The following is a 27,880-nucleotide window of genomic DNA, read 5'->3' as shown; positions in this document are numbered from 1 at the left end:
TTGTTTCATTATATCAATTTCATTCACTTTTTTTTTTATCTCATATTGTCTACTAATTTTGCTTCTTCTTGTAGGAATCTTGTTAATAAAATAAATAGATCAAATTTAAAGATCCATCGTGGAGATACCATTACAACATCAGCAATAAGATTCAACATCACATTTTTTTTCTTTTTTTTGGGACGAAATTCTTGGTTCCAAAAGCCTTGTTAGCGAGAAAGATGGTATGTATATGTGAAAGACGAGTACAACATGCGTGAAAGATACTCCACGTTTGTATTTTTCGAAAAAATTTAGTTGAATATATGGAATAATCAAATGCTGTCGTCGGTCCACAATCCATGCCAAGAATTAAAGTTTAGTTTTTTTTTTTTTTTTACATATTAAATGTTATAAAGGGAGATACTCAAATACCAATATTTCTGTCACGAAGCCGCTTTCTGTCTCTGACATTAAACATCACAATTAACAAGGCATGCCATATCTAATAATACGGCAAAAGATGGTTGCTTTCCAAAACACTCAATTGCAGTAAGTCGAATGACCACAAAGATATCCGTCCAAGACACTGCCACCGAAATCAAACGTAGGGAATGCTATTGCTTGCACATGTCCCGGAAAGAAATACATTGAATGCATCTCACACTCGAAGCTAATTGGTTTGGTATATCCAAGCACATGTATCTTATGAGTGAGTATTTTTACAAACTACGCATCACAGACACAACTGAGATTGAAGAATCTAATCTAATGTATGTGATGAACAGATCAGAAAGTTATAACATTCATTTTTCCCTTGTTTTTTTGGAAGGCCAGTAGCATATTTTACACATATATTTACAACGTCATTACTCATACCCTATGTCAAAGGAAAGAAAAGAACCAAAAGTTAAAAAAAGAATATTATATGTAGCAACGAAATAATATGCACGCATGGCATCAGAAAGTTTCTTCTGGCTTTAGAAAGTTGTGATATTCCACTTGCGTCATCTCTCCTCCAGTTGCTGGGTCAAATTGACAGCGATAGAAGCTGCATATAAATATTTAATAGCAAGTTAAAAACTGGATTTTGAGATTATTGAACAGCTCAATTTAGTTATCTTTAAAAGAATCATCAGGACGATTTCAAAGAAATATGAATTCACACCTAATTCCAGCCATCTAATGAGGAGCAGCTCATAAGATAAGAGTATTCTGTTAATTATAAATACATATATATATATATATATATATATATACACACACATATACACGTAAAAGATGGGAGTATTTTCTTACAAATATAGTGTATTGTCATGTAGTATTATGTAAAGACCTCCACAGTACCTAACAGCGAACTTGTTTGATATAATACATTACAAGGGATGAATTGATGGCTGTGAAAATTGCTCGGTTAAAGGATGTAGTGATCAAGCTAACCTTAAGGAATATATTTCAGAAAAACAAAAAAATTGTTTCTTCTTTTAAGACCCCCTATATGATAGTCAGTTTCCTGTGTGCGTGTGGGCAAATAAGCAGTTACATCATACGTGGCGAATTTGGGAAGGAGGGGGGAATAATGTAGTTCTGTACATGACTATTAGTGCACACAAGGATTATAAACGGCTTTCCTAAATTGAATAGGGAGTCTTGCTTTATATACATCAGTCTTACCTTCCATCCATGCCAAGAATTACCACTGTATTTTTTTGGTGACCAAAAGCAACAAGGCAATGAGAACCCTCAGGCAAGCGGAACTGTGCAACTGACCACTCTGAGCTAAAATACTTTGGCAACACTCCTGCAAGCGCTAAAGGTAATTTAGACCCAGAGCCTAAAAAGGAGACAAACATGCTTCATTAGTAACAAGAAGATTATACTTTTCAGCATTGCCTAAGCTCCTTTCAAATGTAGCAGGTCGGCTAAGCTGCCAACCTGCCAGTCTTAACAATTTCTCCGCAGCAAGCAATAATTACAGGAAATGAAGTATAATGAGCTGAAAAAAGGCCCCAACAACACAAATGTAGTGAACTTTCAAGTGTGATAGTACAATATTATAGGGCAAATACATCGGCTCTTTAGCAGAAGTAACAAGGGGTAAGCAAAAGTAGAAGTCTCATCTAAAGAGTGTGTAACACGCTTTATAACATCAAGTTGGGTTTCAGCCTCTATGAATAAATTTCACAAATTCCCAGAGACTAACTTCAGTTATTTCAGATATGCCTAGCATGAAACCCATTGACCTCTATTCAGTTTAATAGTCATCATCATAAAGCATCTGAAAGAAAAATATCACAGAAGATTTAAAAAAAGGGTGAAATACTTCGACAATTCTTGTACACCACAAATCCCTTGTAAAACAAAGCACCTTCATTCTAGCCCCTAGTATACAAAAGAGCATATTTGGATGCATCATAAAAAGAAGAGAATTCCCATATCTTTTACATTGCATTCTATTTTATTGCCCATGTCATTCACGAAATACAATATCCACTTTTTAGTTCCCCTTTGTTGAATTCACTAGTTCCTCCAAACACCCAACACAATTTTTTTTAAATATCAGCATGAACATTCCCAAACAATACATCACTTGTAGACAACAAAATATATATATATATATATATATATTATAGGTAAGAAAAAGTACAATAAAATTAACGAAATAAAAAAAAAGGTGGTATACCCTTAATGAACGAGAGAGATGAGCTTGATTGTGTAACTGCAAGATTAGAATCAGATGCATATCGTGACTTCTCAATCCCTGGCGATCCAGGATTAACCTTAAGGTTAAAAACGTGGACGGTTCCCTTGTCACTTGAGACTGCTAACCACTGGGCAGTTGAAGAGAACGCTAAGCTGTAGATCTCTGCTCTATCTGCACCCCTCCTAACCTACATGCAATGTCAAGATAATTTCACACTGTATCTAAAACGTTTTGAACAGCCTAATGACATATCATAACGAATATGAAACGGATTGAGATGGAAATTATTGTATTTAGACTTTACCGGAGATAAGCAACCTCCTCAGACGTCAAGGTAGAACAAAAATAAACATGGCAAAGGTGACAACCCAACATAACACATTATTCCTTTTTTTTTTTGGATTGGTAACATAGCACATTATACCATAATGGGTGTAGCTTAGGCAGTTGATTGAGAACGGACCAAATTAAGTAAAGAGGAGTCCAAAACTACCAAGCCACAAGTAGTCCAGAAATTTAGAAAACCACATGATTTGATACTAAGAAATGTCACTTAGGGTTAAGTAACTATTAAGCAAAGTTAGAAAATTGACAACCACTATTATTTTGCAGCGGAATAGAAGAAGGCACCATTCATCAGTATTTTGATTGATTTCACCAAAAACATCTGTAAGTAATTATTATGATTACAATTTTAAAAATTAATTAATTCCCTCTTCATACACCTTCAACACAAGCATCTTCTAACTTCTCAAAAATAGCATTTACCTAATTGTATCTTCTCTTGCATTGCCACTCAGTCATATTGGAGCCGCTCATCTGATGTTTATGATTACCATAATCAAGGAAAATTGTTCTAATACAACATATAGGATCATGTTACTTCTACCGCTCATTTATTTTGATGCCTTATGAATCTTAAACCTAAAGGCATCGACAACAAATTTGACTTTACTTGCAAGATCTGACAAGAACAGAATATCAGTAATCAGTCCATCACATTCTTTAATGCAAGTATAAAATGAAAGAAGATATGAAGTCAGCGATACCCATTATTTCAAATGGACAATTTAAGACAAAATGACATTCAAAATGTGAAGTAATCGGTCATTGATCCATTACTACCTATGGGGAACTTCAATCGAAGTCTATGGTTTCTCGCTAGTCACTCGCCCTCAACCGTGCCCCTTGCAAGTAACCCTAAACTCGACGACGTTTTACATTGCATAACATACTTCCATTCTAAGCATTGCAGTGAGCCAATCACTCCATTTACAGAGCATTGCAGTGAGCCAATCACTCCATTTACAGGAAGTGCCTATAGGAATTTCCAATCACCGAATATGTATGAAGTTATGAATTGCACATAAGCTCCAAATTTCACATCGGCGTGGCTCAATTAAAGGTTCATCAAATATAGAATCGAATCAGTCTTTCGGATTTGTAATAAACAACCAAATACCTCTTGAAGAAGTGTTCCATCGATGCTATTGAAAACCCGGACCAGAGTCCCTTTGGAACTCGCCGTAGCGAGCAACTGCCCGTCCGGCGTGAGTGCGAAGCAGGCAATCCTCGAGTCGTGCGCCATGATAAACTTGGTTCTCTTCGAATCATAGTGCTCGACCCGAACCTGCCCTTTCTGCAAACCGGGGCAGACCAGGACCAGCGACGCCGCCAGTTGGGATACCGCGCATAGGCCCTTAGGGTTCGAGATGGTCTCAATTTGGTGAAGCAGCTTCAAGTCGGCAAAGTTGTACACGTAGACCTTCTGCTCCAGTACGACGACGATCCTGTCGCGGCGTAGTCGTACGGAGCGGACGTCAGAGCGAAAAGATAGCTCGCCGATGCAACGACCCTGGTGGTCATCCCAAATCATGACCTTGCTTGGTGGGTACTGAGGGTGGGGTCCCCCGCCAACGAGGGCCAGGATGTTGCACCGAAAGAGCATCTCTACACCGGAGATCCCCCGTCGTCGAAGTCGCGGCGGAAGATCTCGCGGAACGGGTCGCAGTTAAAAATCCGAAACCCGTAGTCAGTACCCACAGCGAAGCACCCCTGGTCCTGGTTGAACGACAGGTGGAGTACAGTCGGCGGATCAAGCGGCTTGGGGATGTTAGGATTAGGGTTCTCGTTACGGCCGTGGCCGTGGGGTTCAAGCGTTGGCGGGTCATATGGCGCCGGAAACGGCTTGTAGATGTTAGGGTTAGGGTTCTGATCGCTGTCGTGGTCGTCGTCGCGTTCGTGGCCAAGGCCGTGGGATCCAATAGATTGGTATTCAATTGATCGGAAAGAGATGGCCGAGTCGTTCTGGGAGTCGAGAGGAATCGACTGTTCCTCTTGAGAATTAGAGTTCGGGTTGGAATTGGGCCAGGGCGGGGACGAGAAGGTAGAGATGGTTGCCATGAGAGAGAGGGAGAGAGAGAGAGAGGGATCTCGATTGAAATTTGGACAATTCAGGGGGCGTGTCGGCAGTCCGCACGTAGAAGCTAAGACCCAAAGCTACGGCATGAGTTTGGATGATTTCGTAGAAAATTAAATAAAATATTATTAAATATTATTTTTATTTTAAAATTTAAAAAAATTAAATTATTTATTATATTTTTTTATAAAAATTTAAAAAATTTATAATAATGAAATGAGATGAAATATTTTATATATTTAAATTCATCTTAGATAAATCTTATAAAAATAAATTTATAAATTAACGTGATTAAATATAATGCGTTAAATTCTAAAATTATTTTTATTATAAATTAAATTTAATATATCATATCAATTCATATTAATTCATAAATTTATTTTATAAAAAATTTTTGCGATTGTAATTCTACTCTAATGGATTTGTGACAGAACCACCATCTTCTCGCGTACCTCAAAACACCCAAGGGCCAAGAGCCCACTAGATTTCTTTTTATGTCTCCAGAGAAGCTCCATTGTCCTTTAAAAGTGAAACTTTTATGATATTGTTGAGTAATTATTAAGTAGATTTGAACTTATAATATGTTATTTTGTGATATGAGCAAAGTATCACTATATATATATATATATATATATATATATATATATACACACTAGCAGTTGGGCAATGTGCAAGGCACATTTGTCCGGTTGAATGAAAAATAAGATGTTTTGTAAAATATAAATATGCTTTGTGTTAAAAAAAAAAACGTAATCATAAGTAAAATAAGTAGTATATAAAGAATCTTTTATGAACTCAGTTTATGTACTTAAAATGTGAAAAGAGATGCAGAGAATCTATGTAATGATAACAATACTTTACTGCATAAATCGAAGCAATCCAATCGAAAAAAATAAAAAATGAGAAGTGGTAAAATGAATTTTAAAATTAGCGAAACCAAAGCATGGTCTTGGTCACAGAATAAAAAATTTTGAATTAATTTTATTGGAGTGTAAAAGAATATGTATCAATAGAGAAAAACACATTATAGTTAGGAAACGAAAAAGAACCCAATCGTAAAATTCTGAATCAATTCCTCCAAAGTAGCAGTCTATATGTAAAGTCACAAAAACTCCTACGGAAATTGTAAAAATAAATGTTACAGTAATATGAGTAATATGAAAATTAAAAAATTTTAGATATTCTAATAATAGTTTTCTTAGCAAAATATATGAATTGTAGAATTCAACCATACTACTCAATGACCTAGAGAGTACTAAAAAAATACAGAGTCTTTTATTTCTATATTATTCTCACATTTTTTTCATCATTAAAGTAAGCCTCTTCTATTTTAGAAACTCTAAAAATATTATAATGGTAGAAAATCATTTTATTTAAATGATTTTGATTAATTAAGAATATTATGAGATTTAAATTATATTAAAAATTCTAATTATTTATATGATTTTACTCTTTTAAAAATATTTAACAAAACTCTATCATTTATTTAATGATGAAATATTAGTATTTTATAAATTAAAGTTGAATTTATATTTTAATTATCTATTTTAAATTAGTTTATTTTTAATATTTTAATCTCCCTCTACTGTTGGATCAATTATGGAGATTCAAGATGAAGGGTTGAGATTTAAAATCTCAAACCCTAACTTTTTCTTTCATTTTTTCCTCTTCCCTCTCTCGTCTCCCTCCCTCCAGCCGCACGCCCCTCTCCCTCTCAATCTCTTCTCCTCAGCTCCACCCAGCGCAACCGGCCGTTGCTACTGTGCCACCACCAAACCCAGTCACTGGCGACCTTCTCCAAGCCGATCTTGTGCCCACAGACCTCTCTCTCTCCCCCCGCAATAGGCCGAAACCCGTAGCCCTCTCTTCCTCTACAAGCATGGGTTTCTCCCCGTAGCGCTGCCTTTAGCCACCCCTATGGCACCGCACCACCACCACCAGCCCGCCGAGCTCATGCCCACAGACCTCTCTCTCTCCCGCCGCAATAGGTCGAAACCCGTAGCCCTCTCTCTTCCTCTACACGCACGGGTTTCTTCCCGTAGCGCCGCAGTTAGCCACCCCTACGGCACCGCACCACCATCAGCAGCCCGCCGAGCTCGTCCCCACAAACCTCTCTCTCTCCCGCCGCAACAGGCCGAAGCCCGTAGCCCTCTCTCTTCCTCTACATGCACAGGTTTCTCCCCGTGTATTGATTTGTGATTTGTGTGGAAACTTGTGTGTTGATTTAGTGATTTTTGTGGTAATGTTTTGATTTTGTGGTGATTTGGTTTCTCCTCGTGTATTGATTTGTGATTTGTATGGAAACTTGTGTGTTGATTTGGTGATTTGTGTGGTAATTTTTTAATTTTGTGGTATTTGTGTGGTGATTTACTGTGAGATTTTGTGGTATTTGTGAGGTGATTTACTATGAGATTTTGTGGTGATTTTACCGTGGGTTTCCTGTGAGGATAGATAGGGACGCGGATGCAACGAGGAACATAAGGTGGAAGATAGTGTTAATCACTATTCATGTCACTATTTATTATTGTTCACATTATAGTGACTTTTAAGTATAAAGAGATATATACATTTTTTTGCGATTCTCTAATAATTAGACAAGGTATGGATTTGACGGGAAAATAAAGAGAAGTTTTGATTCCAGGAGCATTAATTGAAGTTCTTTGTCAGCAACTTAATGGATCCAATTAAGACATTAATTAGGTTGTTTGGGATCAACAATCTATCTCAACTCAATTTGTAGACAAGTCTACCTTTTAGAGTGAGAACGTCTACCTTCTCTCTAGAATCGTCCCATTTTTGTGAGAGCCATTGCTGGAGCAGTCTCCTCTCCTTCTCCTTGTTCTCCACGTGCCACCGCACAACAACGCTTTCGATGGCTATACGCGTCGTACCAACAGTTTCATCTCGTCGAGATCTTCTAGATCTGGGCTACCCACTCTCCATCCCATAGGAGTGTGGCAGCCACGCGCCATCACAGACGCCCAAGAATACAGATGACCAACATATCAGTCCATTGGATACTGGATTTTCTCCTATATTATCATTTTCCCTAAACCGTGATCATGAAGAAGTGATTGAAAATCTCTCTAAAAATCATCTCAAGACAACAAGCAACAATGCGCCCGCCACTCTCATAACTTTAACCGGAGGTTCCACCGCTACCGCCGGTAGTTCCATTGTTTGCAACTTTTTGCGAACAGTTTATTTCTGTCTGTTAAGACGGCGTCCTCTTGGTAGGACGTGGGTGACGACTAAGAAATTAATTGTAAAAACTCGTTTTTTTCTTTTTTATTCACCACTTTGTACTGTTGTTATTGTTTTGAGGTGTTTGTTGGGAACCTCACCCCTCCTCTTGTATCATCTTTTTTAATGAAATATATTTTGTAACACCCCGTATTTTAGTGTATTTTCACTGAATGATTATTTTTAATAATTCAAAAATTTATTCTCTTGATTTATAATTATCAGATATTTTAAATGTGTTATTTTATGATCTTTAAATTGTAAAAATTAAATTGTTATGTTTTCTTAATATTTATTTATTGTTGTACATTTAAATTGTTCTTCTTTTTAATTAATTGATTGTGGGATTTAATTATTTTATTTTCATTGTATCATTACGTTTAATTTATTTTAATTGATTTGCTGTTTTAAAATCATCTTCGTTGGATCATTTTTTGTGACTCAAGAGGTGAAGATTGGACCTTATTTCTTTTCCCCACTTTTCTTTTTTTCTCTTTTTTCTTTCATTTTTCTTCTTTGTTCCGCAACTCCTTCCCCGCGCGCTGCGTCCTCCCTCTCTCTCTCCCCGTGCGCTTCTCCTTCCACCCAACCCACCGTCGTCGCGCCGCCGTGCCGGACACCGCCCGTCCCGTTCACTCCCCCACCGGCCGGCGACCACCCCCTCCATTTCCAGCTCCTCCATCGCCGCCGATAGCCCCCACGCACCCTCCAAGCCGCGGTGCATTTTGAGCTCCAGCACCGCCGTCGCGCCACCTCCGGCCACCATCTCTTCACCACTTTATCCTCGACCTCCGAGCAACCCAATGGACCCAACCCCAGCTCCGATCTGCCACCGGTGAAGCACATTCAACTCCATCTCCGTTTCAGACTTTTTGGCCTTAATACCACCATTTGCGCTGCCACCCACGGCAAACCACCACCACTATTGGCTTCACTAACTTCTCTAGGCTCTACCCTATCAATTTCGGGTCTTAGTTTGTCCCCATTCAAAAGTGGATATTTGAGACCCATGGCCACAGTGTATTTTACACTGTTACGTTGCTGTGTCGCCACCTTTTGCAGCTCCATGATCCTTCGAAAATTATTATATAGCACTGTAAGTATTTTTTCAAATAACTATCGTGATTTAAATATATTTTTGCACTAACCCATATTATTGTGATATGGTTGGACATGCCGGACTGAGTCCGAGGAGTTCGGGGGTCGGATGGATTGTGGACGGAGTTGTGTGTTTGGTTGGTATTGTAAAATGTTGGTTGCTAGTATGGTGTTGTTCATGTACATGGCATATTGCACGCATGATCATGTTTGTAAAGGAAACTGGGTTTTCGTGTACATGCATTCATGTTCATGTGTTTCATGAAAACTGAGTTTTCATGTGTTAAAAGATTTTGGGTGCGTGTGTATCACGACCCCAAGCCGAGATGGGCATTATCTCGGTGGAGCTCCTCTGGTCACTCGGGAGCGGAATATACTAAGTGACTTCCCCTGGATTGTCGCTGGGCGACAATGGGATCTGACGAGATGGTCTCGTGCCGACTCTGTGGCTCCTCTGCTGGTGGGGGCTAGAGGATGCTTGGCCACGAACACGCTAGGCGCGGAACTGGGCATCGCTCGTTGCGTAGTGGGTGCTTGGCCACGAATGCGCTGGGCGCGGAACTGAGCATCGCTACGAAGCCAGGACGTGCGGATGATCCCTATGGGAGATCATAGTGCATTGGTTAATGAAATAATGAGCTGTTTTCTGGGAAAATAGCGTATGTTGATTAAAATGTTTTTATGTGATTCATTTTCTGGGAAAATGAGATTTTATTGATTTGGGTCATTTTTTGGAAAAATGACGGAGTATTTTTTTTGCGCCAAAATGGGATTTTTGCGTGTGTTGAAAATATCTATTTTCGAAGAAAATAGTATTTTTGGATTTAAGGCATATTTCATCATATGCATGCATGTTGATCGTATTAATGTATTTTTAACTCGTGGTTATTTGGGTTATACTTACCTGCGGTACCGTTCTATGGTAACGCAGATTTTGATGCAGAGGAGGGTGAGGGTGAGCCTGAGGAGTCGGCTCCACCCGAGGAGTGATTGGATCACTCGCATTCTTGGGACTTGTAAAATATTTATTTCGGATGACTATATAATATTTAAACATTTTTACTGATTGTTTAAATTGTATTAACAATTTTGGTACTTAGTTATATTAATTATCCACTGCGTTGTTTTTGTACACTATTGCATGTACACACATTTGACACTAACGTTGGGATGTGTGACCCTGTTGTCATCATCCCGGCGTCTCAATTTCCGTGTCTCCTTACATGAGAGTCGTGGGCGCCACATATTTGCTTGCTTAGAAAAGAAAAAAAAAAATCTATCTCAACTCAAAATTTTTCAAAATTTCATTTCCCAACATCAGTAAAATATAAATAATTTTAAATTTTAAATTTTTAACTTATTTACTTAATCATTACAAATTTTTTATAAAATTCTAACAATAAAATTTTAACAATATTTTAACTCAATTCATTTGACTATTATTCACAAACTATTTTAATTTTTCATCTTATCTCATTCCCCAAACACCATTTTGGTGGAAGAGATTTGTTTTCCCGCTACCTAGGGCTGTAATCAAGCCGAACTGAACCGATTTTTGGCTTACCGAGCTCGGCTCAACTCAAAATACTCGAGCTCGTTTCACAAACGAGTTTGAGTCGAGCTGAATTCAAGCTCGAACTCGAATTGTTTATTTTTTTATTTTTTGAATAAGATTTAATAATTAAAAAATTAAAAAATAAAAAATAAATCTAATATTGAATTTATACAACTAACAAGTAGAATATTTATTGAATTATAAAATTTTAAAAAATTTATAAATGATTAATATCTGACTAGCTGATATTCATCCAAAATAACAATATATTATATGCCTACATATATTATTAATACATACACTTAATATGATAGCATATATCTATTTCATATATGGTTCTCACATACTAGTTTATGAAATTATTAAATTTTATCAATTAATTATTATACAAATTATAAAATATACTTATGAAGTGTATTCACTATAAAGACATAAATAATTAGATTATATATTATATATTTAATTATAAAAATGATATGTTTATATTATTAGTTACTACAATATATGTGTGTATATAAATATAGATATATGTATATATTTATCAATATATGAATGAGTTTTAATCGAGTCGAGCTAACGAGTTGACTCGAGCATAAACAAGTGAGCCTTAGCAGAGTCGAGTCAAGTTTTGTCGATTATGTGTCATTTACAATTCGAGCGGGTATCTAACTTCACGAACGATTTTTTTTTTCCACGAGTCAAGTTCAATTCGAGTTAACTGAGCGAGTATTAAGTAGGCTTTCAATCAGACTAGTTCATTTACAACCCTACCGCTACCCATCAACAATTAGAACGACCACTTTTCTTGTCAATGGAGAAGAAACGATTGTTTCGTGATGCATTTGAAGTATGCGTTGAGGCTTTGTTTTGATTTATTTGCTGTGCATTAGTCTGAATCAGGTTGTTATTTTCATGGTAGAGACGGAAAACATTTCAGTTATTGTAATTTTCTTTTTTTTATAATTATTTTGGGTTTTTTTATTTTTTTGGGTCAAGTGGAAAGCAAATAGATTGCATCAAGATGCATTTGAGAGGGATCCAGTGAAGTTTTGTATTCCCTCCTTTACTTATTGGACATGAAAATAAATATTTTGAATTAAAAATGAGTACACATATTTGTGAAGTGTTTGGTTAGACATCCAAATACTTTATCCAAAAGCTCCTTTTGGGTTTAATTCAAAAAAATATTGGTTTTTCAAAATATAAAATAGAATTTTAGGGGTGATAATACGTGACACGACCCGTTAATCCAAAACGAACACTATACAATAATAGCGAGTTTGGATTTAGTCTTAACGGATTCGAATAAAAATAAATTGACCCGTTAAAACACGATTACTTAATGAGTTGATAGCGGGTTAACCCATTTTGACATGTTAAGAAAATTAACGTTACAATTATACCTTTATATCTAAAAGTAAAATTGTTAGGATTTTGATTTTGATATTTTTTTTTTGTTTGAACTTTAGATTATAATTTTGGACTTGTAGTTAGTTTTATATTTTTTTTATAGATATTGTGATTTTAACATTTATATAAAATAATGTTAAACTTAATCAGGTCAAACGGGTTAATTTTGGATCTGTATAACCCATTTACATAAACAGGTTGGATTAGGTCGTGTTAACCTATTTCGTAGTATTCATTAACAGGTCGTATCGTGTCAACCCGTTATATTAATGAGTCATGTTAGGGTTTGAAATTTTGACATAATAAGTTTAAATGATCGTATTCAGATTGACCTATATAATATAATATATATACATTAATATAACACGAATACAATCAATTAATACGATTTGACACCCCTAATTATAGATATTTTTTTTTCTTTCACTTCCAATATCTTTTATACATAAAAAAGGATTTTCTTTATCTCTCATAAAATTTTTATCTGAACGTTGCCAAGTTTTCATAAAGAAAAAAATGCAAAAATTTAAACAACTTGTACAAAAAACTAAATCTCAAGACTTTTATCAAGGACCTATTTGAATAGTAAAAGTATTTCATTTTATCTCATCATTAATTTTCTCAAATTTTAACATAAAATATAATAGATAATTTAATTTTTTCAAATCTAAAAAATAATAATAATATTAAAAAAATATTTTAATAATATTTTATTTAACTTTTAAATTTTATCTAAACTCTTCTCATTTTAACTCACTATCCAAATTGTATCTAAAACAACTATTAATTATATTTACCAACTTTTGAAACTCCCAATACAAATACATTTAATTTTTTTTCAAGAATTACAAAAAATAAAAAAATAAAGAGAGAATACTCCTTAAAATATTATATAAAAATATTAAGAGGATATATTCAAAAAAATAGATTAAAGAAAAAGAAAGTCAAATTGCTGTTGCATTCCCGCCGAGACAAATTTGCTTCGGGAACGTATGCAGTTAAGAGTCCGATCCGGAGTAGATTTCACAGAGTTTTTGTTCGTTTCCAAAACGCTTTCGATGAACATCATCTCCGTTCTTCTTTACCCTCCATATATACTTACTTCCCTCCAGAGTTATCATCATTCTTCTCCTCTACCATGCCTACCAGCTCTGCCTCCTCTCCCTCTCCCTGGCCCCTTTACATCGTTAATTCTTCTCCCCGCTTCTCCGACTCCAATTCCTCCATGCATCGCGAGCCATTGGAGCCCCGCAGCCCCGACCCTAACCCTAACTCTGACATCCAGAAGCCGTTTTCTGTTTCGCGGTCGTCCGATCCGCAGACGCTGGTTCACCTTTCGTTCTTCATGGACCATAGGTTCTTCGCGGCTGGTACGAGCCGAGGGTTCAGAGTCTTCAGCTGCGACCATTTCAACGAGCTCTTCAGCCGTGAATTCAACGACGGCGGCTTTGCCGCCGTCCAGATGGATTTCCGAAGAAGCATCCTGGCCCTTGTAGGCGGTGGACCCCACTCCAAGTTCCCTCTCGACAAGGTCATTTTCTGGGACGAGCGACAGTCCTACTGGGCCTCTGAGATCTCTTTCCGCACCGAAGTCCGCTCCATCCGCCTCCGCTACGACCGTATCGTCGTCGTTTTGGAGCATAAGATCTACGTGTATAATCTCACGCACTTAAGGTTGGTCCACCAATTGGAGACCATCGCAAACCCTGAGGGCCTCTGCGCTGTCTCACAGTTGGGCGGGTCGTTAGTCCTTGCCTGCATCGGCTTGAGCAAGGGCCAGGTTAGAGTCGAGCACTACGCGGCCAAGAGGACCAAGTTCATCATGGCGCACGACTCCAAAATCGCGTGCTTGGAGCTCAGCCAGGAGGGGCTGTTTCTCGCGACGGCGAGCTGTAAGGGGACTCTGGTCCGGATTTTCAGTACCCTCGATGCAACACTACTTCAAGAGGTATGTGCTTATGAGTTAGAGTTTCGAGGTCTTCATGCATTAAGAATTTCGATGCTTATGAGTTGAGTTTGGTGGTGATAATTGTGAGATTCGTGACTTTATACATGCTCTGTGAAAGGAGAATCCTTCGATAGACACTTTCTGTGATCAGAGTAATTATCCGGTTATTACAATTCTTAAAACTGGAAGTATTTGATATGAAATACGATATGCGTTCGTATGAGTTTAGGTTTAGCTGTTAGGGGCACTATTGAAAGTTACATAGGAGAGCGCTTAAATACTTTGAAGTTTGCATTTGAAGTTAATAATGTTCCATGTTGCTTTCCATTTCGAAAATCGTCTTTGCGTTTATTGAGTAATACTAGCTACAAATCATGCATTACTCATCTTTGTTAGGTTCATTTGAACTAATTTGAAAGATTAAATTTGTGTATTCTTTGCTTTGGGATGATGAATACTTGGCACTTACAGTAAACACTGTAACATATGGATTCTGACATTTTGCTTGTGGTGGTTTGCTTACCTCCCTTGACAGTTTAAATTTATCTATTGCAATTTTTCGTATTGGTGCTGTATTGATGTGTTCAAAGTGCTTAGCTTAGGAAATTAATTGGATATTGAATGTAGGTAAGGAGGGGCACAGATCCAGCAGATATCTACAGTTTGGCATTTTCTTCAACTGCCCAGTGGTTAGCAGTTACAAGTGACAAGGGAACTGTGCATGTTTTCAATCTTAGGGTCAATCCGGGATTGCAAGGAAATGAAGAACCACAAAATGCATCTGATGCGGATGTTGCTGTTACAAAATTAAGCTCGCCTCTCTCTTTCATTAAAGGCAAAAAATTTCTTCCCTCCTTGATATACTTGTGCAGCTGTGCTGTTGGTATATTTAACATTAATATTTCATTATTACAAGCTAGGTTGTGTCCGGGAATGAATGTCCGCTTTGATATGTATAAATAAATACTTTAGTGTTGTTTTTCAACGACGTGAAGCCCTTAAAAAGGTCTATATAGATTGTACTTCGTGGATGACAACATGGGCATGAAGAAAATAGAAAGTTTTAAATGCCATGTAAAAGTACTGAGAAAACTTATGTTTTGATGGTTGATGATAATGACCACCGAAGTACTATAACTTAATTGAGGTGATCAATGAGATTTTACTAGGAGTATCTGAAATGACTCAAGTCAGTTGGAAAGGACCCATGGCGTTTATTATCTTGTTATATCTTCCATTCCAATTGTTCTTAAGGCCAGACGTCTGTTAAAACAAGTTTTTGCTTTATTTATTTTCCTCTAATTATTGCTTCTTGTGGAGAAATGGATGGATAGCTGACCTGAAACCTTTGAAAGAGGGTTTAGATGAGGGCTGTATGTGTGAATATTTTTCTTTTGCTACTGATCAACGAAGTATGTTTGTCTTTTGTATTTTTTGGGGCTCTGCTTCTAAATTAAGCTTTGCACGTGCAGGACTGTTGTCTAAGTGTTTTGCCTCACAGCGGTCGTTTGCCCAGTTTCATTTGCCTGAGCGTACTCAATGCATCGCTGGTTTTGGTCACCAAAAGAATACAATTGTAGTTGTTGGCATGGATGGAAGGTAAGGGTAATATAAATAAAACACTGAGTTGATATTCAATTTGGAAAAGCTATTTATATTATAGGACCCAGACTACCATTTAAGGTGGCCTTCAAAACGAATAACTCAATTTCTCTTAACTGGATTGTGTGGTGGTCGCTTAGTAATTGGTATATCACCTAGGGGATGTTTGGATATTAAGTTGAGATGAGATAAAAGTTGAATAAAATATTATTTGAATATTATTTTTTAATATTATATTTATTTTGAGAATTGAAAAAGTTGAATTGTTTATTATATTTTATTTGAGAATTTGGAAAATGTGTAATAAGTAGATGAGATTAGATGAGTTGAGATGCTTTCTGAATCCAACAAGACCTTAATTCTATGATTTGCAACGTTATAGCTTAAAGCAATACATGTCGCCTTTGCATTAAACCCTTTGATTCCTTGTAAGCTGCAAAATATAATATAGCTGGAATTAGCTAGGTTGATTGATATTACTCTAAAACATCTCTTTGATTAGTCTTTTGGAAGATAGCTAGCTAGAATGTTAGCTTTGGAATCATGTTTCTTTTCATTCCCAGAGACATCATCATGTACTGGTTTACACTTGGTGGAAATTTCTTGAAACTTGAATTTGTGATGTGTAATTATATGTATATGCATGCAGCTTCTATCGATGTCAATTTGACTCACAGAATGGAGGAGAGATGACAGAGCTGGAATATCACAACTTTCTGAATCCAGAAGAAGCTGCCTCATGATACTTAATTAGTACATAAAAGAGATTTTGGGTACATAAATAATCTGTTACTTCTTTTTTGTCCCTTGGTTTAGGATACGGCAATATTATTACGACATTCCCAAAAGTTATGAAAGCAACATATTTCTATCTTGCTGGTAGAGTTTTTCATTGCAAGTGGGAATGTCTGAATAATAATACAATTTTTTGTTTTTTTGTTTTTTTTTTTTTGAATCACAGTTGAGGTCCTGTCTTGTAATTTGGGATGATTCACTCGTTAGATGTAATTATCAAGAATTCGGACCAATAATTATAATATTTGTATTTTGTTTATTATATATGTTTCCATACTGATCTTAGTAAATTAAAATTTACTTAAGTTGTACAATATACAGATATTAAATAGTTGCATTATTGTGGTTAGTATTCTCAAATTTCACTATTATTCACAAGTTTTTCATCTCATTTTATCTGTGTAACCAAATAAAGCCTAAATGCAACCTAAGTTGTTATAGTATAGTTGGATAGAGGAGTTTTCAGAACACTCCACTACTATTTATTATTTTATCATTAATTTTTAACTAATTTTTACTAATTTTTATTACTATTCATTATTATTTAATATTTTATCATTATTTTTTTACTAATATTTACAGAATATTTGAAATCACCTCAGTATTCAAACATAACATAAATCGTTATAGTATAGTTGTTAGTAGGGGTGTAAGAAAAAATTGGACCGGCCTGGTGCGGTATCGGTTCTTAAAAACAAAAATCGGTCCTAAGCTGATGTGGTACTGATTTTCATATTAGTAGTTGTTAATAATAAATACTAAATTATCACAATTAAGTTTAGTATTAAAAAATTTAAAATATTAAACATATATAGTGTCACACTTGTAAATGTTAAACTAGAAAACTAGATCGGATCGAACCTATATTAAAAAAATTGAAAGTTTCGGTTTTGGTGATGAATCAGTTCTTAAATTTTCAAAACTGGTGTATATCGATTCGGTTCCAAAATTTCTCTAAAATTGAACTAGTTACACTCCTAGTTGTTAGTATTTCTGCCTGTCACATTGGTGACTTGGATTCGATCTGGACTGAGCATTTTTTCTTTATAACTACTTTTCAGGCCAGACCCAAAGTACCATGCCATATGGACCTTTAAACATGGGCTGAGTCTTTAGTATAGCATCGTTGAGGAAGCCTAAGTGTGACCCTTTCTTTAGATCAGAAGAGTTATACTACTCATCATCTCACATTATATATCATATATATTTTAATTCTTTTTTAATTTTATTCCTGCTAAACTAATTTAGTTGATCTACTTATAATCCATATATCACATAGTTGTTATAGGAAAAATAAAAAATTAAAAATTAAAAAAAGTGTAGTGTGTGAGATGCTAAATAGAATTATTCAAATCATAAAGTTGAACCGAACTCTAGTAAATTTATAGTAGTTACAAGGATGAGACTGTAATTTAGACCTTATTTGGATAGTGAGTTGAAAATTGAGATGAGATGAATTGAAATGTTTTGTAAATAGTAGTAAGATATTTAAGTTGAGATGAGATAAGTTATAAATTATTTGAGTTAAAATGTTTTATAGGATTTTAGAAAATGAGAAAGAAAAAGTTGAATAGAAATATTATAAAGTTAAAATATTGTTATAATATAATTTTTATTTTAAAATTTGAAAAAATTGAATTATTTTGTGTTTTGGTTGAAAAATTACTAGTTTAAAAAAATTGTAATAATTAGATAGTGATTAGATGATAAAATTAAAAATTAAAAATTTATAAATATATGTATTTATAATATTTAAATATTAAGATAAGATGGAATTAGAACGTCCAAACTCCATAAAGGATAGCCTATGGAACTCAAAGCCGTGGCCCGTGTCATATTTTTCTGCTTTCTACGTTATTTTCCTGCACATTTTAGCTTGCTTGACTGTGAAACTTCAGCTCATCCAAATAATCCCAATCACCAATTCTAATTGAGTAATGCTACTCATCATCACAACTTTCATTATCCTTCCATCATCCTATGATGTGGTATTAGGTGATTGAAAATTATTTATTACATTTCACTTGTAAACCTATCATTTAATATCAAATTATGAGATGATGGGAGTTGGGATGATGAATATATTTTTTCATTCTAATTTGACCGCTAAATTACTGCCCCCCATTCTATAGCACAAGAAAATGTTGGCTGCTAGGCATCAACCATCTCTCTTAGTACAAAATTGAATTCCAAGACAGACGGTCCAACTTGAGCGTATTACTTTAGTTAACTAACACACGGGCCATAAAGAGAGTGACTTCTAGTGAAATAATTTAGCGGCAACAGAATTAAAGAAACAGACTTAAGTATATAGCTAATTGTGTGGGAATGCATCCATCAAAGTTCACAGCTTTTAGATACTTCCTCGTGAAAGTAGCTACTACTTCAAATATTTCATATCAAATCTACTCATCTGTACTGTTCCAGCCCCGAATAAAATTGAAATTGAAAGCTAAAAATCTTACGTGCTTTCCGTCCATCATCTTGTCAAATGATCAAGATCCAAACCATCTGAGTGTGTATGTATGTACATAAATTTCTTCCTTCTGCACAAAGAATGGTCGTTAGTGTTAACAACATGCACTGGTTCCAAGGCATCAGATGAGGGGGAAAAAGAGAAAAAAAGAGCAGAAAATAAAAAGGATCATAGATGGGATACTTTGTGCAACCATGTCTCTTGCCTATGCCAATGGAAACAGAGTTTGGTGGCTGAACACACAGACTCCAGATGCAACTGAATATGGCACTTTATCCTTATCATACATCTACTTCTGGCATACTTTACACGGTCAAATTAGAACTTGGGAGAAATATGTGGAGAGAATAATACTCTCATCATTTCCCACTTGAACCTCCCTCCTGACAAAGTAAGTTTACAGTTGAACTTCATTCATATAACTTTAAATAAAACAGAAGAAGAAAACGTTAATAATCCCCTTGAACTAAACTGTACAACAGCAGCTTTTTCAACAGACTATAATAGTGCAGCTGGAAAGAGACTTCCTTTTAAATCAATTATATGAGCATCCATTGTCTTCTAATTAAAACTTGGATGGATAGAGCAGTGGAAATGTTGAATTTTACAATTCATACCATGGGGGGTGAATGCGAATCAAGTTCCCAACTTCAAGGTCAACATCACCACTAACCCTAGGATGAAAAATAATTGTTGTTTTCCTTCCTCCATTTACCATTGTTCGAGGGCTCCCAGACTGCATGGGGCCCTGCAAAATAGGCATGCACCATCAGCTATCATTTAACAGGCATTTGAAAGAAGAATCTTATTTCTAATTCACATCTATGGCCAGCACTGAGTAACCTTCTTCATATCATTGTTTTAAAGAATGTAAACCTAGCAAGGATGGTCGAGAATGTTGATTTTGCAAAAATGAAGTATCACTTCCATGTCATCAAGAATAGTTCTATTCACCAAAACGTAAAAAACCAGATTTAAAGTGATCTGTAAATAACTAAGGTTGTAGCATTGCGTCAAAATAAAAATTTATAATTTGGGAATATTATTGTCATTAAAAAATAAGGAAAGACTCTTTCAATTACTACCCTCTTGGACTGAAGTGGTAGCCACAAGTAGGGGTTGCATGAGCAAGGTTTTGCAAAAAGACAAAGTACCTCCATGTTATTGACAAAAGAGCATTGGCAAACCGTCATCTTTGCATCCAAGCATCTTGCAAGGATCTTAACAACAATGCAGTTTGCTTCATCTGAGTAGGTATTGACGAATAACAAATGTTAAGCAACAGGAAATACAGAAGAATAAAGTTCTTGTTTGTTAATGACTGGGCTCATGGTTTTCATAAGTAAGCATGCTTTTCAGGGAAAAAAAATTACAGTCACAAGCGCTACCATTTGTGCTAGATCCAGTCTGCAACTTCTTCAAGAAAATCATATCTCTTTCTTTTTCACTCTGCATGAGCTGCTGCAACTTCCCAAACAAGCCAATTCTGAAGAATTTGGCACACACTCAGTTCACTCCTACAACCATCTACACCATGTAATATATATGGTGAGATATGTTATACCAAATTTTAGCCTATTATTTACCCTGATGGTTTAGGCACTGCAACAAGGGCCCCTTCCTCATTTAAAAAAGCAGCACCTAAAGCTGCTTGAAACCGGTCTGTCATAGTTTGCCCTTTCATATCTGGGATATTAACCTCAAGTTTTTGATCTCTAGCCTGCTTTAGCATATAACCAATAATACATATTGTATATAGTATTAACAAGAAAGGAAGGAAGGGGGTGAAGGGGAGGACTGCGGGTAGAGACGACAAGTACCTTGTCCTCACTAGATGATCCACTATCCATGGATTCAGGGGAGTCCTCACTATCAACAGTTATATCTCCCAGTGAAGAGAGATTTCTCCTTGTAACAATCTGTACCTCTTTACCTCTCGCATTACTATACTGCTAACTTATTAAAAAAAAAAAAAAAAAAAAAAAAAAAAACCTTTCTTGATTGCTGCAGATACCAGTTGAACTGGGAATAAATAGCCAGATGAGAAAAAGAACAAAAAGTTCTGGCTCAAAGAACTGACCTTTGCCGAAACTCCTTTCAGCACAACAGCCCTACCCTGAAGGCCATCTAAAAGATCAGCCATTGATTGCTCAATGCCTCCATGCCCAAGAGCTCCTACTTCAGCGCACACAACCTCTGACTGAATTTCGTTCTCTCTTTGATAATCTTCAAGAACCCCAGCAATTGAATGTTCTTCAGATCTAGGCTCAATTGTTTCCAATCTTTCGGATGCTTCATGATCCTTGAGTGACACATATTTTTCATCATTAGAGATACAGGGACAAGAGAGTCCTCCCTCACGTGACTGGAACCGGAATGAGAATTTTCGCTTAGCCTTGCATCTCATGCCTGCAACAGTTGATTCTCAACTTGACCATATAGAACCAGGTTCTCATCATAAACATAATTTAAAATCATCCACAAATTCCATGCAGAGCTGCATCACACATCAGGTCTGATAGAAAGTTGATCACACCACTAACAAATCCACAGTTGCCTCATGTACACAATCTACAACAAGTCTAAGACATGTACATGGATTAGCATCAGGATATTACTGATTTTCAAACATTGATGTACTCATCCATTCAACAAGGTCTATACTATGGAGCATATATGACCCTAATTCCCATTATTCCCTGTGAAAAGTAATTAAACAAAGAGCATATTTCACATTTCCTTTCTGTTGTAGTTCTGATCACTATTTTATTTTAATGAGTAACACTTTTAACACAGGTTCCTACTCTTAATAAAGTGGCATGCGATGAATCCACAGAATGATCATTTATCCAAAATTAAGTAACATGTATGGAGTATGAATTTAAAAGATAATGAAGGTTGAAAAGCACCTTATAAAAGACAAACATAGATTTGATTGACAACGGGCATATGTAAGGTTAACAGAAAGATGTTCCATGGAAATGACCTTTTTACCTCTCCCATAGTTTGATATGTACCAGAAAACTCTATCTGAAGATAAGTACTAAATACATAGACAGGTATATGATAGACATCAGTGACAAGCAATCATAAAAGAGAGAAAAGTCACCTTTTTGGGGTTTGTTTGCAATGGGGTAGGCATAATGGGATGATGAACCTGGAGCATTCTTATTCAACCATATTAGTGCGTCAGCTTCTTTGCTTATATTGGACCATGTATGTGCCTCATCTTGCTTCCCACTTCCAAAGCTGTGGTTATCATCTTCATGCCACTTTTTAGTGCCAGAGGTAGCAGAAATTTTTAAAGGCACGATGTTTTCCTATCCAAACAGATTACAAAAGAACATTACTGTCTTGCAACAATAAAAAAAGAGATGAGAGACCACATATCCGTGGTATAAACATAAAATAAGTAGGTGCAACAGGTGAATAGAAACACAACAACAAGCAAAAAGATAGACCTAAATCCTCTTATATTGTACCTCATCATCAGAGATCTTTTCCTCATTATGGAACTGAGGCATTTCAACATCATCTTCTTGAGAGACATTTGTTTCCTTCTGATTAAACCAATAACACCATACAACTATTTTTATATAGCAATTGGGTATAAAGATTAACGATAACACAAATTTCTAATGACTCGTGCCTTGTCAGATAAATGGCTAGTTTTCCTTCCACCATCCAATTCAAGGGCACGATGGGCACCTGCATTAGAGACTGGTTTTTCAAAGGTCTACTTGACAATTAATAACAAAACGCCAGAAAAAGAATTGAAAATGTGCCAATACTCATGAATGAGCTTTTTCAAACAAATAAAAGAAAAAAATTTATACCTTTCAGTATCTCCAGCCGTAATGGAAGTTGCAATTCTTCCTACCAAAGTATAAAATTATAGTTACATTTTGATCATAGGGCATTAAAAGGAATTCACATCGAACGTGTAAGGACAACATTTATCCAGTGCAAAATTGATCGGTGAGCCGAAACGCTGTTACATTGAACAATCATAAAATGCCCAGAAGTCAGTTAATTTTCAAACCGAAACTCTCCATTCAAATTTGAAACGACGTCCAAACAAGCATATGCATGTGCTTATATGCATATGTGTGTGTATATATATATATATATATATATATATATATATATAGGTATTTATGTATATATAGGTATTTATGTATATATTAATAGGTGGATAAAAGCTTTAGTAAGTAGCACACCGTAGACTACAAAAAAAAAAAGAAAAAGAAAAAGAGTAGCATACCGACCTTTATATCCGACTGCCGATATACACAATTTTCAGGAAAATCAGCGTCGAGATCTTCATCTTCTGCAAAATTATAATAAAAATGCCGACCTATAAAACATCACGCAGCATAAATTGGAGAGAGAAATATAAATACAGTAAAACGTAAGCATGAAATAGTGAGGAGCACCGGAAATGCTCTGGTCAGAGTCTGGATTGTCCTGGGGAAAAAAATGGAATCAGAAAGTAAACAAAGGAAGGTTTTATTCGGTGAAATCGAGCAACGTGAGAGAGCGGACGGATAGTTTCATAGAGAGTTTTTACCCGGAAAACGTTTTGCCGCCGCATCTGGTGTCCGAATGACTTCAAGTGTGTATGGCTTCAACTTCATTCACGCTACCTTGAAAGATTAGAATAATTTTTTTTTTTTTATAGTAATGTCATTGTTTAATTTTTATCAATAATATTAAACGATTAGTAAAATACTGCGTGTGCATATTTTAAAATTAAAATTTACTTGTATCGGTTACTATTTATTCTCATTTTATATGTATAGCTTTTTTATAAAATATGAGAGTATTTTTTATAAAATATAAAAGTATTTTTTATAAATATAAAATATAAAATAATAAATAATAACAGATAAGAATAATTTTTTTTAAAAATTTATATTTATTATATCCATATATTTGTCCTGCACAATCACTCGTTTTCTCGCTCATGCCATAATGAGGTCTATGGCCCATGACAATAGTAGCCATGGATCTCACATGGAGAGTCGGGACTATTTTATCTTTGAAAAATTTTATTTATACTTTTTATTTAGAGATTATATGTACAAGTCTTTTATTTAATAGAAAAAAAATACTATTTTAATAAAAATATTATTGTAATTTTTTCAAATAAAATTAACTAAACTTGCAATGCAATTTCTATTTAGAGGTTATATGTAACATTGTTCTTTATCTTTTATTGACGATCATATTAGTTAATAGATCATATTTTATGTGAATTTTTATTTAAATGATTTATTTATTAAATTGTTTAAAATGTATCATATTAGTTGAATTAAAAATAATGAATAAAAATATTGTTAGTCTGATTATTTTAAGTTAACACACAGATATTATGTAAAGAAATTTACACGCTGAAGATTAGCACACGATTAATTAGGGATTGGATGTAATCGGGCGTTATGACAATTAACTAAAGCACCGTATTAGCAATAGACACATCTGGGAGGAGTTTATTTGCAAACATTACTAATTAGTAGGATATTAAAATAATTAAATAAATTGTGGGGGTGATTATAATAATATTATTATAGCTTGACTCCCCATGAGTAGGTCCATCCTCATCGCACAGAAACATCGGAGACGCCGGAGGTAGTGGCTACTTTTAGCCGTGTGGAGGCCGATTGGTTTGATTTTGATTCGAGTCCCATCGAAAATATGGTACTCCATCTTCTTTATCTTACCTTTGAAACGGACAAATATTGTCCGAGTCCTCCAGACGTGGCTAAAAACGATGAGTGTTCTCACCATATGTTTGTTTAAAGGTGTGTGAGAACTAAATTTCCCCACTAAGAGTGAGTCTGGAAGTTGTGGTGGGCTAGGAGGGGGTACAGTTCAACGTATTTTCTGTGTGGTTTACCAGTCGACGTCGGGAGATGAATCTCCCTCCAGGCTCCATAGGCCGAATGGATTAAGTTCCAATGGGTGGAGGGCAAAGATGGGGGATGCTGTAATAAAGGTTGGGGGGGAAAGATGGGTGTGCAAACGAGGCTAGGGTTCCCTTACGAATTCGGATGATGGATCCCTTGGCAAAGGCTGACTTAATTATAAAAATAAGTTATCATAGGTAATTTAGGCCTCCTTCAAATACTTGAGTTTGGGAATAAATTTTACTTGTACCTTTATTCATAGGGTCTTGCCACTTAAATAATGCATATAACTTAGTAAAAATGGCTGTACATAGAGTTTTTTAACATAATAAGAGATAAATATGATACTTATTAACAACATTGTTCAAGAAATAAAGGTGAAATTAAACTATTGACAATCCCCGTATTAACAAATTTCTTTTTTTTTTTAGAAATTCATAATGTAAGAAAACACAGCAAAAAAATACCTCAAATTCAGCTTATAAAATTGTTTCACAAGTTTCTCTAGACTGACAAATTTCAAGTGTTTTCTCTTAGTTGCAAAGTGTACAACATAGTATAAAACTAGAATAACACTTAACAAATCTACGGTCTAAATATTTTATCAAGAGAGAACAAAAAGAGATGAGAGTTTTTGTGTATATTAGATGGTCCCAAAACCAATATGAGAGGGATTATTTATAGTCTACCTACACATGACTGGCCGGCCAGCCATTACACTGCAATCAATTCGCACACGTTGCAAGCTGCAATTAAAATAGAATGTAACGTATGGCATTACTATATAAGCATGAAGGGAGGGGGTCAGCCAACGTGGGCGCCCCTCCTGCTAACACAGACTTTTGGCCAAGTTGATGATTACTGCTAACAACTTCATCTAGCGACGTGATGATAGATGACTACTAGTAATTATCATATACATGATGAGACACGAATTTCACTTAAAAAGAGGAAATATTTGAGTTAATTGTTCTTTTTAATCTTTGCAGTTAGCCGTGCAAGAATACCCATTGAAAAACAACGGAATGCCGCATAAACTTGAAGCCCTTCAATTTGAAAACTGATTGGAAAAGACCAGTAACACTCATAGAGAGAACGACCCGATAACAGAAGTCCAAACACTGAACAAGGGAGACTGAAACACATACTTATTGAGTTCAAATGACACCCTAGAGCACCATAACAACAGTTTACTCCTTACTGTTGCTTTTGCATGGCAAGGACCTTCGACCAAGCTGGCCTCGCTGTGATATCGGCTATCCACGCACTGACATGGGGGCGGGAATCAAAGAGCTTCTTAATCTCAGTGCCCATCAAGTAATGTACATTGGGCAGGTGGTGCAGATCTACCAAGGTGAAGCTTTCACATCCCAGGTACTTCGACTTAGCCAGTCGACTCTCATAGACATCAAGGACCTTAGCCAGCTTAGCTTCGTTCTCCTCCACAACTGCTTTATCTGTAGCCATGCCATACATTGGCTTGACTGCCAGCTCCCAGGTAAGCTTCGAAGTTACCGGGTCAAATTGGTGGGCCTCCACCTCCATCCACAACCCTATGATTGCTTTCTTCTTAGAGTCTCCGCATACCAAGTCGGTCCCCTTCTCAGCATACTCGTTGGCAACGTACTTTGTAATTGCCCTTGATTCTGCAGTTAAAAAAGGTCCAATCGTGACAATCACACTAATTGCATTCATGCACTAAAAGTATTAGGTAATCTCTGCCGGTTGCATATCATGAACTTTACCAAAGAGTTTTAGATCTCCATGTTCAAAGCCTGGAACTTGACCAAACGGCTGCATCCACAACAGTAAATTAGATTCAGCAGAATTATAGAAGTGATAACAATTCATTCAAACCGTTGATCGAGTAACATTAATAGCTCCCTTTTCCTTACATTGATGGACAGGAAGGACTCCTTCTTATGTTCCCCAGCTTTCATGTCTACCGGAACAAACTCAAATTCAACCTCTTTCTCATAAAGGGTAGCCAGAACTCGAGCCGAAGCTGTTGAGAAAGGGGTTCCATGTACTTTGATGGCCGCCATGATTGTGGATGGTGTTTTGTGATCGAGAAATAAGAAGAGAGAAGAGATACATATATACCAAGGAAGAGGGGGCTATGATCAGGAGACTTTTGATCCCGGTCTGTATATTATGGAGTTAGACTGAGCCTCACTTCGACTCTATAATGCTATACTCCATGGTACGTGGCAGCAGATTACTTGGGCCACATTTTCAACCACATTGCTTCGACATTTCTGGTATTTTCCCCCTATTTTTACGTGCATGATTGATTAAAAAAATAAGAATAGTGATTATCTTAGTACAAGTTGTTGACATATGGCAGCAGACAATCCCAAGCACCCCAGATCCCAAGTGACCTGGTTCGTCTTTTAATTTGGTTCTGAGACTCAACTCGCAATGTTCGCAGGATCACACGGATTTTTTTGTGGAGGAAAAGAAAACTTCCCTACATTGTACGAGTCTCGAAGCGATCTGTTTTAAGGTTATTATTCATTGCATTCTTATTTGAGAAATTATACATAAAAGTTTACACCATAATATATGATTTATCTGTGATTTATCATCTTTTTCTTCCTATCTCAACGCTTAATGTGTATGTGTTTAAATAGAATTACAAAAATGTCATGAGAGATAGACGTGTCTGGAATCTCAAGCGTTGATTTCCTACCTGAGAACATTCATAATGAGGATTGCTATAGCCACAAAGAGATTACACAA

The 27,880-nt window shown here is 35.9% G+C and overlaps 4 protein-coding genes across 8 annotated transcripts; 1 reads left to right on the top strand and 3 right to left on the bottom strand.

Moving 5' to 3' along the window:
• Positions 1-656: 656 nt before the first annotated feature.
• Positions 657-5,196, bottom strand: LOC121259321 (autophagy-related protein 18a-like). The gene is given in 5 exon segments (XM_041160870.1): positions 657-1,030; positions 1,654-1,780; positions 2,663-2,870; positions 4,146-4,645; positions 4,648-5,196. Coding segments are annotated over 5 exon segments (1,365 nt in total). The 5' UTR covers positions 5,087-5,196; the 3' UTR covers positions 657-939.
• Positions 5,197-13,375: 8,179 nt separating this feature from the next.
• On the top strand, positions 13,376-16,975 carry LOC121259322 (autophagy-related protein 18a-like). Of its 2 annotated transcripts, XM_041160871.1 has the most exons (4): positions 13,377-14,356; positions 14,984-15,191; positions 15,829-15,955; positions 16,608-16,975. In XM_041160871.1, the coding sequence occupies exons 1-4, from the start codon at positions 13,547-13,549 to the stop codon at positions 16,699-16,701; spliced, it is 1,239 nt and encodes a 412-aa protein (XP_041016805.1). In that variant the 5' UTR covers positions 13,377-13,546; the 3' UTR covers positions 16,702-16,975. The 2 variants fall into 2 exon arrangements, with proteins under 2 accessions (XP_041016806.1, XP_041016805.1); XM_041160872.1 differs by lacking the exon at positions 16,608-16,975 and having other exon boundaries at positions 13,376-14,356; positions 15,829-15,959.
• A 2,438-nt stretch (positions 16,976-19,413) lies between these two features.
• Positions 19,414-23,860, bottom strand: LOC121259318. 4 transcript variants are annotated; one of them, XM_041160863.1, is made up of 14 exons: positions 23,800-23,860; positions 23,666-23,696; positions 23,498-23,559; positions 23,066-23,105; positions 22,879-22,937; positions 22,712-22,789; positions 22,339-22,549; positions 21,310-21,638; positions 21,050-21,181; positions 20,816-20,949; positions 20,618-20,715; positions 20,384-20,475; positions 19,847-19,977; positions 19,414-19,612 (listed from the first exon to the last, which is right to left on the bottom strand). In XM_041160863.1, the coding sequence occupies exons 1-14, from the start codon at positions 23,821-23,823 to the stop codon at positions 19,543-19,545; spliced, it is 1,491 nt and encodes a 496-aa protein (XP_041016797.1). In that variant the 5' UTR covers positions 23,824-23,860; the 3' UTR covers positions 19,414-19,542. The 4 variants fall into 4 exon arrangements, with proteins under 4 accessions (XP_041016797.1, XP_041016798.1, XP_041016799.1 ...); XM_041160864.1 differs by having other exon boundaries at positions 21,050-21,178; XM_041160865.1 differs by having other exon boundaries at positions 21,050-21,148.
• Positions 23,861-26,168: 2,308 nt separating this feature from the next.
• On the bottom strand, positions 26,169-27,412 carry LOC121259327 (glutathione S-transferase-like). Its single transcript, XM_041160876.1, has 3 exons — positions 27,034-27,412; positions 26,884-26,932; positions 26,169-26,784 (listed from the first exon to the last, which is right to left on the bottom strand). Exons 1-3 carry the CDS (start codon positions 27,181-27,183, stop codon positions 26,336-26,338), a joined length of 648 nt encoding a protein of 215 aa, XP_041016810.1. The 5' UTR covers positions 27,184-27,412; the 3' UTR covers positions 26,169-26,335.
• Positions 27,413-27,880: the final 468 nt, after the last annotated feature.

The sequence above is a fragment of the Juglans microcarpa x Juglans regia genome, chromosome 4D (genome assembly GCF_004785595.1).
Source record: "Juglans microcarpa x Juglans regia isolate MS1-56 chromosome 4D, Jm3101_v1.0, whole genome shotgun sequence".
Taxonomy (NCBI): domain Eukaryota; kingdom Viridiplantae; phylum Streptophyta; class Magnoliopsida; order Fagales; family Juglandaceae; genus Juglans; species Juglans microcarpa x Juglans regia.
Note: the sequence above shows the minus strand (reverse complement) of the source record. Positions and strands in the feature narration are given on the sequence as shown.